Source organism: Barbus barbus (genome assembly GCF_936440315.1).
Source record: "Barbus barbus genome assembly, chromosome: 25".
NCBI lineage: Eukaryota > Metazoa > Chordata > Actinopteri > Cypriniformes > Cyprinidae > Barbus > Barbus barbus.
In genome coordinates this window covers 25,178,411-25,192,436 of record NC_136753.1, presented here as the reverse complement: position 1 = coordinate 25,192,436, position 14,026 = coordinate 25,178,411, and the positions used below count along the sequence as shown (strand labels likewise).

The window sequence follows — 14,026 nt, the reverse complement described above, 5'->3', positions numbered from 1 at the left end:
TGTAGCATGATATTTAGAAAATCACACTAGTGTTCAAAAGTTTGGGGTCAGCAAGATATTTAAGATTTACATTTACATTTATTTTACATTTATGCATTTAGCAGACGCTTTTATCCAAAGCGACTTACATTGCATTCATCAACATAAGATTGTTTTTGAAAGAAGTTGATACTTTCATTCAGCAAGGATGCATTAAATTAATCAAAAGTGACAGTAAAGTATCTTTATAAAAGTCAGTTTTCACAAAAATATTAAGCAGCACAGCTGTTTTCACTATTGATAATTAAAAGAAATGTTTCTTGAGCAGCAGATCAGCATATCAGAATGATTTCTGAAGGATCATGTGACACTGAAGACTGGAGTAGTGATGCTATAAATTCAGCTTTGCATCACAGAAATACATTTCAATTTAAAATATGTGATCCTGGACCACAAAACCAGTCTTAAGTCGCTGCCAAAAATACACTGTATGGGTCAAAATGATTGATTGTTCTTTTATGCCAAAAATCATTAGGGCATTAAGTAAAGTGATTTTTTTTTTTTGCACCCTCAGATACATCTCAATTTTGAAAAATTGACCCTTATGACTGGTTTTGTGGTCCAGGGTCACATATATTCAACTAGAAAACTGGTATTTAAATTGTAATACTATTTCAGTGTCCACTGTTTTTTTACTGTATTTTTGTTTAGACAAATGCAGCCTTGGAGAGAATAAGAGACTTCTTTCAGAAACATTACACAATCTTACCAACCCCAAACTTTTGAATTGTATGATATATTCATAAACCTTATGCTTATTAATCATTATTAATTCTGTCTTATTTTCAGCATTTTCATAAGCATCCCTCTGCAGCGGACGCTCTATGTGCTCACAAGAGTTCCTGTAGAGACGGATGTGAAGGGGAGGGAACTGCTAGTTCCAGCCTGGAGGCAAACAGTCGGGCAAGTGTGCATCAGAGTATTAGCGCGCTCTTGTAAAGACTCGACCCCTTTATCTTCTATCATGGCTGTTGATCTGTAGGCAAAACAGCAAACCTGCCTGGCTTGTGTTGAAGGCAGAAGAAGAACAGAGAAGAGCTGCCAGCAGGTGACGACTCACGCATGATTATGGCCTTATCATAGGCTGCTTTTTCTTTCAACAGTGGCCCTCATTGTGTGGGTTTGGGTTTTATTTGTCATATTTATTTATTTATTGAGTATATCTTTTAGCAACGGGGGTGGTAAGCTGTCACAAGCTTTCGTCATCTTTCAGAATAACAAATGAAGTTCAACCTAAACCCATCATGCTTAAAATACACATGAACCCGCAAAGCACTATAATACACATCTGTGTGTGGTTCTGTTTTGTTGCCTTTTGTGTCATGATGTAATGATGTTGAAAATGAATATAGGTAAATGTTAAATGTTGTTCTTCAGTGTGGTTCTCTTTCTTCTGGTGTCAAGCACCCAAGCCATTTCCAGTCCCATCCAATAAATGAAGTGTAGGCATTATAATTTATGATAAAATGAATAGATCAGGTGTGAGATGCTGTATACTTTTTAAATAGTATGCTGTTTTACTGATCAACATATTTTGTATGGCCACAGCTGTTTGTGGTAAAACTGACACGTGTGTAAACTGTACACTGATGTAGTAGCCTCATGTTTGTAGTTTCATGTTTTTAAGCTAGCTGTGTAGATTAAAACATCAATGTCTCTCAAGTCAGATATATTGGCAGCCCTGAAGACTTTTTTGCTTATATGACAGGTGAGCAATATTGAATGTAAAACAGCAGACACATATATGATAGTGGATATGGATTATGGAAAACACTAGGTCAGAATATATTCATATGATGCTTTGTTCAATAGCAAATGGTAGGAAATTTATTTTGTTTTCAAACACGTGCAAGTTTTAATCATTGCGAACAAAAAAAGCCAATTTTACATATCATGTAATCAAAATCATATTTTAGTTTTTAATCACAGCATTATGGTGTTAGTGCTTTCCCATTCATCTCAATGACTTATCAGATACAGACTTTGGCTTTTTTTTGAGCCAATCAATTAATTATGATTAATTATTTTGAGCAACTATCCGAAGCTGTGTCATTAAAACAAAAAGAAAGTCACTGGCAAAATATCAAATTAAATATTTACAATTTGTTGTTTGCAATAATATTTTAGTCACTTTTACAGCTCCTTAAAATACTATGGTATTTTCTGTATGATGTGTATTTTAATGAATACTATGGTATTACTACCATAGAAGAAAGATGGCATTACCACAATTTCATGTCCAAAAACATGAAAGTACCTTGGTAATTTTTTGTAAGACTAATTTCCCAATTCGCTTCTTGTTTGAAGATATTTCTTTCTTATAATGCTGTTTGAATGCTTTCAGAGGTGATGCTTATAAAACAGTTTATGGACAAGGGAAAATATTTTTGGCTGGCTGAAGCCATACTTTCACTGTGTCAGGGCCCCAAGTCTCTGCTGATTGGTCGAACTGTACATAATGTGTTTGCACATGCTAGAGACATTAAGCACAAACTCATTCCAAACACCGACCGCTTTCTGCAAGTGATTGTGTTCTCCTTTACAAGTGCTTATTATGCTACTTTTATGAAATGTTTCACTGTATATACATTCTCCTTTTTTGTAATAAAACAAAAGATTGTTTAATAAAGATCAGAGGGGTTCGTGGAATGTTTATTGTTTGCTGTAATGTACATTATTATGGAAACTTTTTTTTAAATTTGCACACCCAAGACAATCAACAATTATAAAATTAAAAATTCAGTCATTATTATTGAGGCAACACAGAATGAACATTCATGGTTCATAGTTATGAAAACCCAGTACAGACTTTAAGAAAAAATAAACAGGGGGCCGTTTCATAAAACAAGTTTACTAAAGTCAGGCTTATTTCAGTTAGTCTGACTTATTTCGAACCAAATCAACTGATAATAAGTCCGACTAATTGAAATAAACCCAACTTATTTGGTAAACTTGTTTTATGATACAGGCCCAACTACTCTTAAGCTGTATGTGTTTAACATTATATTTAACCACTTCAAAATATTATTTATAATTGTTAGCCCTTAATTTTCTTAGAAATCCTGAAACAGCACCACTGCAGCCCGAGGAGTAACTATACTGTTAAAAACAAGACCTAGTTGTCAGAGTAAAGTCATAAGAATCTGACAAACTACCAAAAAGTATTTGCTCACGCTCATGTCGTTTCATAAGTATACGTTTTGCTCTCTTTTTCAATCTGCATTTACTGAAAATCAACAGCTCTCAGTTTCAATGTGCGGATGCAACAAAAGGGTTTCATCAGTGAATAGGCTCTTCAATTTCTGTCGGTTCCTCATGGAAAGCGGTTGTATGACTTCAGAACACAGTGCAAATTGATGTTAATGATTTTTGATTGATTTGATAGCAACTTGACATTATATGGAAAGAAGCTGCTTAAACAACATGAGGGCGAGTAAATGACATTTTTAGATGAATTATCCCATTAGTATTTTGCTCCGTGCATTGTTTATTGCTAGAATTAGCTAGTTGAGGCACTTGACAGTTCTAGTCTCTCTTTCACAGCTCTAGGTTCCACCATTTGAAAGGGGACGGCTCTCGAAGAACGTTGGAACCGCAGTGAACTTCACCCAGCAGTTTGTGGTACGGAGCAAAGTCATCAATGAAGGTACATTTGAGGCCCAGAGGCTCCAGAAGAGAACACACCTCGGTCTCCAGAGCACACCTGCCATTCACCTTTGGCCCAAATGGTTTTGGGATGCCCAGCTGATCCCCCAACACGATCATGTTCACCTGAGGGTACATGCATACAAAACAAAAGGTCAACGTAATGAAAACTAATATCAGATTACAAGCATTTTATTATTCCTGATTGTAGAATATTAATGGGCATTTGGTATGATAGGTTAATGATACTTTAAGTTATGCACCGTTTTCAAGATTGATAATAGCTATGAATGTTTCTTGAGCAGCAAATTAGAATGATTTCTGAAAGATCATGTGACACTGAAGACTGGAGTAATGATGCTAAAAATTCAGCTTTGCATTAAGAATGAATTAAATGATTGAATTCTACTCTATTTTACAATAATCCTGTTTTTCTGATTAACTAAATGCAGTCTTGATGAGAAGTGTGTTTTGACTGGTTGATTTTTCATTGAAAGTAAAAAAAAAAAATCTAATATTTAAAAGTGAGTGGACGTTCAGCAAGTTCTTAAAAATGTGCTGTACCATGTCAGGATAGTAAGCCACAGCCCTGGGGCCCGTTTTCTCCTCTAACACCTTAAAAAGGATGGGCAAATCAATGATGTCCTCCTCTTCCAACCCCAGCTCTTTCTTCAGCATGTCCCTGTTCCAGTCAATACAGTTCTGAGTGAAAGATTAGAAGATGCCAGCATTATTCTCTCTCATAAAAAGACAAAATATCTTGACAAAAATATCTAGATACTAATTGGACAAAAGAAAACCCATCTTAATGTGTTAAAGGGTTATTTGTGAATGTTGCGTTTCACTGACCTGCACATATCGGTTTTCATCCTGTAGCTTTTTGTCACTCAGGATCTTATTTAAAGAGATGGCCTCTGGCAAACCTGTTCAGATAAAACCATGTTATGAACTGTGGTAGATAGTGAACTTTTTTTGAAACGGAGAAAATTAGTGAGTGTTTACCTGGAAACACTTCTGCTTCTCCATGTCCTTTCTTTTGTAAGCGTTTGAAAACTTTGTATCCGGCGTCAGGGCTAGCCAGCAGCAACCGGAATTTCTGAACAATCAAACCATTTCAGTTAGCACCGTTTTGGGGATTTAAAAAACACTGGCAAATGTTCAGAATAAAGTATTGCCATTTAAAAAAAAAAAAAAAAAAAAAAAAAAAAAACTGTTTTACTGTATTTTTAATTAAATAAATGCAGCCTTGGTGAGCATAAGAGACTTTTTTCAAATAAGTCACAACTTTTGACTGGTGGTGTATCGTAGTATTCTGAACATATCGGTTTACCTTTCGGTCAGGGGCTGGAACAAAGGTCATAAACTCATCCACATGACCCACAACCAGCCAATCAGAGTACAGCGCTATTGGCTCTTGAACTTTCTGTGCCCACAGGAAGTCCTGGACGACTTGGGTCATGTTTCGGCCACGAGTTGCACTTAAAATTAAACACAAGTAATCTTGTTGAATCTTTAGGTTATAGTCTTTAATCAATCATCATATATATATCGTGTGGAGACTTTTTAGTATATTATTATTTGTTTCTTTAGAATTGTGGTACTTACGTAGGGAATGCCACTCCAATGATGATCCTGCCAAGTGGGTAACTTTTCCCGTTGACTGTGACTGGTGGACTAACCTCTAGGTTACCGAAGGAGTCCAGACTGCTCACCTCCTCATTCAAAGCATGCCGTGTCACGTACCCAAAGTCTGGACCCTGTGGCACAGTGTTTTAGTGCATCTATACATTAGTATGTGATCAGAATTTGATGCCAATGTTGGTTTGGAATAACATGGAGGGTGGTAAGATGAGTAAATGACCATTTTTTTTCCCCCTTTGAGCATTTAGCAGTCTCACCCACCAGAATGGACTCGTAGGGGAAATCCTGAAGATCTCCATCACGAGGAGAGTCCAGTACAACAGGGAACTGATGATGGGGAGAGTCAATGTAGCCAAACTCAAGCTCATCCTGTGGAGTGTATCAGAAGGAATTACTCATCCTTTTCAAGATTCTTTGATGAATAGAAGGTTCAAAAGAACATTTAAATTAAAATCTTTTGTAATAAATGTGTGTCAATTTAATGCATCCTTGCTGAATAAAAGTATTTGAAAATATCGACTTGTTGAATTTATCATTTTATTGATTGAATGGATTGATTGATTGATTTTCCCCTGACCTGCATCCAGCGGTCGCCCCGGTTCATGTACTCGTGGCATATTTTCAGTTTGTAGCCACACTTGTCCACCAGGTTCTTTATGCTCTTCAGGAATGTGTAGTTATCATTCGTGCTGCAAGAAAGATAAAAGTACAAGTAAATCATTAAACCATGACTTACAAGATAAAAGAGTGAGTAGCAAGAAATACTTGGAAATATCTGTATCTATTTCTGGAAAATGGCATTATTTGTTAAATGACATATGAAGGCTTTGACTATCACCTGCACACATACACCTCCACAGGTTTGAGGGTGTTTGGGGTCATGATCCAGGGAGAAACATGAAATACCACTGTATCTGTGAAGATGGGTGTTTCAGGGCAACCCTTTTAAGAAAATAATTAGTAATTAGCGGTTCGAGAATTATATTACCCCTCCCCAAAAAACACTTATTTTATTCAGTTTTCGTCATTTTATGGAAGAGTTTGAGTGTAACTTTCATTACAAGACTGAAGTAGTTCTTGCAGTAAGTAAAAGAACAATGTTTGATGTCCTACAGGTTGCATGAGAGATCAGACAGTTGTCTCTTTCACTAACCTTGCCACAGGGCTCTAGTAGACTGAGGTTGATGGTGACAAGCCCATCAAAGTCTTTATCAGGGAATCGAAGACCCTCTACAAAGAACGCCAGTTCAGTTTTGCCTCCCAGATAGGGCACTTCCTTCGTCAACATGTCCGTTCCCACCACCATGATATAGTCTTTCAGGAACAATTTCAAGAGTTTGTGCTCTGGTACAAGAAAGAGGAGCCATTTAGTAAAGGACTGATGTTACCTTATAATGTATCAGTTTTTGCCTCCATCTAAATTAATCATAAAATTTCACATTATGCCTGCCTGTAAAATTACAATATACATTTTCAAACCTTCTCTTTTCCACAAATAATGTAAGGAATGCTATTTTCCATAAAGTAATTGTATGCATGCTGGTTTTTCAGTGGAACAAACTAAACACTACACAAGCAGCAAAAAGCATTGTTCTTTCAAAATATATTCTGAAAATATTTGACTATTCACTTACTCCACACGTCGTCTTTTTTTGCATTTGTCCGTGGTCGAAAGACTCTCACGTTCTCTGAAGTGGTCTGTGAGATGTGCATGGTTAGTTTATAGCCTTCAGGAAGTTCAGCGGGACCGTTGGTGCGCAGGATCATCTTGGACATGTCCTGTAAATCTGCCGTTAAAAAATATAAACGTTTTAATAACGATTCTCACTTCCTTTCCACAGCATGTCATTTCAAGAGAAGAGTCACGAGTTAACGAAGCTAACAGTTCAGTATGCACAGAAAAATACACGACAATTGGGTGAAGTTGTGCTTTAAATTTTTATTTTTATAGATGGGTTTATTATTAGTACTGAATAAATCACAGTTTGATTTAAAATAAACGGGTAAAAATTCACTGGACTTGCACTGCATTATGGCCAAACAGGATTAATAATCGACGAATAATAAGGAAGCATTTTGCGTGCATACAGAAAATACTGTTTAAGTACACAACACACCAGGCTTTGGTACAAAGTCTATTTAGACTTGACAGACCTGCCCAGACTAACCTGACACTTTATTGATCTCATCAATCTCACTGTCCAGTGTCTTCTTGTAAGTGGTCTCTGAGTCACAGTTGACCAGCAGGACTGCACCGTGGCCATTAGGACCCCACTTCCACGATCCCTAGATCCAAAATCCAATACTAATCACACATTCTTCAAATAAAGTCTTGAATATCTAAGATAGCACTATGCAGCTGGAACACAGAAAACTCTTTCGAAAGTCATTGATATTCGAAAAAAAACCTTGGACCCTATCATGGAAGGCTGTTTATGCCACAAAAAAATAAATAAATAAAAATAAAGGCAATTGCTACTTTTTATTTCACAATTTGCTCACAATTCTGAAAATTGTATACTCAGAATTCTGAGAAAAAAAATAAATAAATAAAAAAAAAAAAAAAAGGTCACAATTGTTTATTCTCTGGTGGACATGGGCTTCCAGACCCTACTGACTTTGATTGAATTGACAAGAAAACGCCAAGACATTTTTCTAAATATCTTCTTTTGTGATCCACCATTTCCAACCCTGTAGCAATGAGCCAAAAACAAATCTCCCCAATAATGATGATATAGAACAGATCGCAAGACAACAAGCAAACAAAGCTCACCTTGTTTGGATTGTTTTTCTCAACAACGCCATCTCGGTCAGCATCTACGTCCAGAGATATCTCTGCAACAGAACAGAGACAACATGAGTCTTGCTTGTCCCTTCAGTCCCACCAGCATGAGGCTGTTTATAGTTACAGCACATATACTGTTTACATAAGCAGTATTCATAAACACAGGCGTAGCCCATGTCTCAAACGTACCGACAGCTGTTAGATGCAGCACGGCGTCCCCCAGCGACTCGGTTTTCTCTCCATAGTACCTCACAGATAGCTGAAACGGATCAGAAAAAAAAAAAAAACGGGCATAAGCTGAATTACTACAATTATTGTGGTTTTCTTTGATTGGTAAAGTGATTCATTACTGTACTAATTGCATTTAAAAATGTGCAACATATACCAAGCTGTGAGCACTAGACAGTGTTGTGAAAGTGACGTGAGACCACGTCAACACATAAACCTCAGTTTCCGGCATAGACTAGTACCAGGGTCAACCACAGCGTGTGCTTCAGACTAACAAGACTGACAAGGCAAACGGTTTCCTGCCTGCAGCTGTCAATGTCTTTCAGTTCTGTTTATTTTCTAAAAGACTATTATCTGCTTTAGTGCAAAGGCTGGTCATACAACGAAAAAAAACACACACCTAAATGGAATCTGCCCTCCTTTTAAATATTTGTGCAAGTCTAAGTTTTCTGGCTCAGTTTCAAACTTTTTATCTTGTTTGAATCTATTCCACAGAATCTTCTTCCAAACGCGGAAAAATTCCACTGTTTTGTTCTGTCTTTGCTCTTACTGTAAATAGTTTTTTTGAGCACAAAGGTGATTGGATGCACTGTAGGTACCTTGCTGTCATTTGCAGTCTCGCTGACTGCATCCATGGTGACGATGAGGACAGAGTTTGGGGTGAGGGGGTATAGGCCGTTCCTGTCCTTGGCCGGAGGAGTCACCTTGTAATCCACATTTGGTCCGCATTTTATCGAGAAGGATTTGGAAAGCGGTGGGGCACACCTGTAGAGAACAGATACACATTATCAATTTATCTATTTAACTGTAGGATATTACAAAAAAAGAACCATTTTATTCAGTCATTTTTTAATTAGGCCTAATACTTTCATTTAGCAGGGATACATTAAACTGATCAAAAATGACAGTAAAGACATTTATGTTACAAAAGATATGCATTAATGATGCTGAAAATTCAGCTTTGCCATCACAGGAATAAAAATGTACTAAATTATATTAAAATAGAAAACTTATTTCAAATTGTAATAATATTTCACAATATTACGGATCATATAATTGCAGCTTGGTGAGCATAAAGACTTCTTTCAGAAACCCAAAGGTAATAAAATATAGTTTGGCTTGGCATTACACAGCTTTACGGATAACTTTAAGGTTGTGACTCTACATTGTGGTTCTTAGAGAATTTAATGCTGATGTTAAAAAGAAATTCTTCTCCTGAAGGGACGATATCATTATGATTTACTGGGAAATAACCAACACTTTAAGACCATTTTGTAATCTACTATATCAATTAAAATCTACAAATATACTGAGAATAAAAAAAAAACAAAAAAAACTACTAACCTTTTAAACGGTTAGAACCAACATTTTCTGACATGAATTAAAAAAAAAAAAAAAAGATAATATAAAATGGATTTAAATTAATAGCATGTCACACCACTGATGTCACCAACCCAAAGGTCATAATTACATTAGATGATGGGCTATTTTATTATTTATAACACATATAGGGTTCAATTCTAAGACAACAAGCACCAGTCATGATGATGTTGCTGGGGGATTGTCTATTTCAGTATGGACTAATACAAAAAATTTATAAAGTCTTTTAAAAACCTAAAGAAAAGAGCTGTTAGGAGGTCTGTAAAGCTATGAAAGACAGTAGCCGACAGTGGCAGTAATAAACAGAAGCATTGAGACAGAGCTCAGTGATGTTGCAGTACAACGAGTGCATTCATCCGTCTTTGGAACTGCAAGCAGAAATTCTTCAAATCAATCCCCCTGAATTCTCCCAGCAAATATTCAGTTATGCAGACAAACACATCGATATCTGCAAATACTGAAACCTCGCTTTATTCCAGAATGATGTCACCAATGAACGGTTTAGAAACAGAACAATAGACCATTTTAGCCGTGAACCAATTTATGAAAACAGTATTGCGTTCATATCTTCTGTCTGTGTTGTATTTCAATGGTCAGTCTATATACATGCATCCTTTTTAGTGGCATTGTGTTTAAATGGACTGTTCCTTATGTTTGGGTTCCCAGAGTCTGTAATGATGCGCTTGTCAAAATAATAATAGTAATTTTGAAATGAATCCTTTTATTTTCCATTCAAATTCCTTGGTTATGTTCCTTTGATCTAAACTAAACTCAGTGGTTAACACACTTTAACCCTTTGATTGATTTTTTATTTTTTTAAGTAGTTACTAGTAACTGAGCCGGTTTGACACGGATCCGTTTGTAATGTTAACTTGTTTTAAATATAACTTATATATCATAATGTTGGCAGTTTTGGTCACCATTCACTCATATCGTATGAAACATGCAACGCAAGCGGATAGAGACTGCGTCCGTTCTCCACAGAAGAAACAAAGTTAAACGGGTTTTGAAACAACAAAAGTGCGAGTAAATAATAAAGGGACTTTCTGGTGAACTGTCCCTTTAAATATGTATTTTGCTTGTATTAAAATAGACCGCTGTGTTTAATTCCCTTGAGCTCCGTCGCGCACAAGAACGCATCTAGAGTGACTGTCCCTTTAAAATAAAACATCGTCTAATATTCATAGTCTATTCATATAATGCATGGAAATAAATTAACCCACCTGTTTAAATTGACCGTCAGCTCCGTTCCGAGCACATATGTCGCCCTTGTCGCTTTCTCAGTGTCAATTGTAAGTGATCGTCGAGACACCATGGTTTGCAAAGATGCGTCTTTCTTTCAAAGTGACCTCAACAAGTCCCTTCAACCCTTTATGTACTTCAGATGTCACCGTGCCAGAGCTTATTGGTCCGACTGAGTGCAGGTGGACATCTAGTGAAGCCTTTAGCTGCCTGGAAACGCCCACATCTCAGTATATCTACTGACCGCTAGAGACCGCTGTTAACACCATCATTTGGCCAAGTATTGCACCGCGTTGCTTCAGGATAACAACCCGTTTTCTTCAATTTGCAAGCACATGATGCAAATACGATGACAGTACCGGTACATTTTTGGTAAGAGATTGCTTTGAATAAACCAATAAAAAGCATTTTAATTTTGATTTTAATATCTTTTTCTTTCTTGGTGCCTGCAGGCAAGCCATTATTTTTCACCCATCCAAAACACAATTCAGCTTTGTTTGAGAGTAAACTTAATTTTGTTACATTTAGAGTCATACAAATTATTTATGTGCTATGGAGGATATAAATGTTAAACCTATTGTTTAACATTTATAGTTTATTGCTTTTGTAGGCTATTATCCATTATTACCCATGATCTTTTTTCCATTATCCTTTTTAGTTTTTACTTAACATTTAAGTTGCACTATTATTTATTGTTTAACAGCACTGATATGTTTAGTAGCCTATTATAGATGTATAGTCAATACAAATTTTTAAATAAATAAAACCTGCATTTTTATTGTTACATTATCACATAATGCATGCAAAAAACAAACAAACAAAAACTAAAATATACCCCTCTAATACTATTTTATTTTTGATTTTATAAATGAGTTCAATTTAATGCAAAGATTTTAAACACAGTTACAGAATTACTTCTAAAGATCGTTCTCGAGAATGCTGCAGACATAACCTCTCCCGCTAGGTGACCGTCATGTGCATTTGTTAAAGTCTTTTAATTAAAAATGTATAATGCACTTAATGTGTAGAGGTTAAACCACAATGTGCATCTTTTGCATATGTATAATAAAAACAGTTCCAATAAGTATTATACTCTACAGTGTAGGCTTGGCTACTGCTATACAGTTCCTCAATTCATGCCATTTCTTAAGAACACAATGAAGGGAAACAATGGATTACAATATTATCACATTACCTACCGGTTTACAATCACCTTAAATTCCGTACCAACAACATGCACAATTTGTGTGGGTACATTAATTTCCAGTCGACAGGTCCGCTGAAACATGTTAGTCATGTCTGACCCCTTCTTTCTCTTTTTCAGCCTCCGAGGTAAGCTGACTGACCGTGTTTGCTCCTGCGACATATCCATTGTTACAGGCTTCCACATCTACAAGTCTCAAATGACCTGTTTTCCCCCTGAGAAATAGGGGCGGATGATACAGCAGGAGAGAAAAGACATGTTCTCACCTGTCCAAAAACATGCTCAAAGCTACATATTCCAGCATTTAAAAGCAAAGCTTAAACAATGTGGTTATTGACCAACAATGCATGAAGAATGGATGAGTAGCTCAGTAAAAATGCAGACATGGTTTGTTTGCTGGAAGTCTGCAAGATTTATGCTTATTTACCTTGCAGCATCAAACAGTATTACTGATGCATGTCAAATACTTTGTGTATCTGCATAATATTATATTTGAAGGCATATTCACCTCTTTCTATGACAATCTATGAACTTAAATGCTTGCAAGTAAGCATTATTAGTTTCAGTTAATATCTGCTTTAACAAGAATTAACACAAGTTGTTAGACTTAGAAAACTTTAACTATTTTTGACATCACACAGCACCATGTCCTGAAGTTTTTTGTTTTTTTTTTGTCTGTCAAATTATCCGACAAACGTCAAAAATCAATTCATTTTAAGATTAAATGCTTTTACTGCAGGTGGCAATATCGTATATTGATCGTGTTCATTCCAGGTATTCTTTGTTAATTATTGGATGATTACTGGGTTTTATTGGACCTCGTGTTAAATACCTTTACCAAGATACCATTTTTGATGCCTCATCTTTTGATTTTCTTTACTCCAAAAATATTTGTTTAAATAATATTTTTACACACACACAAACAAACTCTTTCGCCACATGCATCATTAACCATAAAGCGTATGATTAACTTGCCTGGGCAATTCTGGTATGACAAGTTTACCTGCAGGCTTCATTTCTGCAAGCACTAATGTTTGAAAATGTGTAAATGTGTCTGTTCATGTCAAAGCAGACAGGTTTTTTTTTTTTTTTTACACTATGGAATCCGATTTAAAACATGCTTTTATCATTTTTATTTCATGTATATTTGATTTTTTTTTTTAATAAAGCTAATAATTGCTTTCATATAATGACCACAGTCATAACAGTACATGCAATATAGCCTAATTTGTTACACAATATAATGCAATAGCTGTAATAACCTAAATATAATATAAATATCATATCTAAAATAAATGTATATGTCATAGATCTTAGATCTTTTTGTTGTTGTATCATTGGACACAATATATTACTGGTGTCAACATGCTGGCCTAGTTTAAAAATATCTCATCTCACTATAGTGTCTAATTTATACTTTGAGTTACATCGAGAGTGTAGTCAGAGAACTGGCCCTTAGCACATACATATGAGTTAGATCATTTCAGTCTTGCACATAACTTCACATTTGAATTATGTTGCTGGTGGAGCCACTCAAACAATCACGTGCATTGTTTATGTATTATGAGAAAAATAATAATTCAGGTTTTTGTTGTAAATCAGATCATGAAGATAGCCAGGGACGATAACGACGGTACACATAGATAGTTAATGAACTCAAAATATTATGTTTTTATAAGTGCAAAGCAGAGTTAGATCACTTTAAATAAATGTGTTATGGGGTTAAAGTTTTGGGTAGGGGACAAACCCATAGTAATAATAAATGAATGAATGAATGAGGCATTTATATTGTGTATTGCTCTCTCCTCAACCACCACCTAGTAATTATTATAAAAATCTAGCAACTTCATAATTAAAAAATA

General features: G+C 35.7%; 2 protein-coding genes across 11 annotated transcripts in view; one reads left to right on the top strand and one right to left on the bottom strand.

The window, feature by feature from the left end:
* Positions 1-5,834, top strand: part of LOC306845098 (rap1 GTPase-activating protein 1-like) — an 81,286-nt gene extending 75,452 nt beyond the window's left edge. For 8 of the 9 annotated variants that reach the window (XM_079377674.1, XM_079377672.1, XM_079377673.1 and 5 more), the window contains one exon: positions 829-2,692. The gene's annotated coding sequence lies outside the window, so the exon portion shown is untranslated. Of the gene's footprint in view, positions 1-828; positions 2,693-3,582 lie in introns of those variants that run through there. The other variant, XR_013781966.1, reaches the window with a different exon arrangement.
* On the bottom strand, positions 2,663-12,364 carry LOC306845099 (protein-arginine deiminase type-2-like). Of its 2 annotated transcripts, none has more exons than XM_079377675.1 (16): positions 12,160-12,364; positions 8,938-9,103; positions 8,300-8,369; positions 8,099-8,160; positions 7,494-7,611; positions 6,960-7,112; positions 6,479-6,669; positions 6,164-6,267; positions 5,903-6,014; positions 5,587-5,694; positions 5,290-5,441; positions 5,015-5,162; positions 4,687-4,780; positions 4,534-4,607; positions 4,249-4,386; positions 2,663-3,810 (listed from the first exon to the last, which is right to left on the bottom strand). In XM_079377675.1, exons 1-16 carry the CDS (start codon positions 12,348-12,350, stop codon positions 3,577-3,579), a joined length of 2,115 nt encoding a protein of 704 aa, XP_079233801.1. In that variant the 5' UTR covers positions 12,351-12,364; the 3' UTR covers positions 2,663-3,576. The 2 variants fall into 2 exon arrangements, with proteins under 2 accessions (XP_079233801.1, XP_079233802.1); XM_079377676.1 differs by lacking the exon at positions 12,160-12,364 and adding an exon at positions 10,942-11,194.
* Between the last annotated feature and the right edge of the window lie 1,662 nt (positions 12,365-14,026).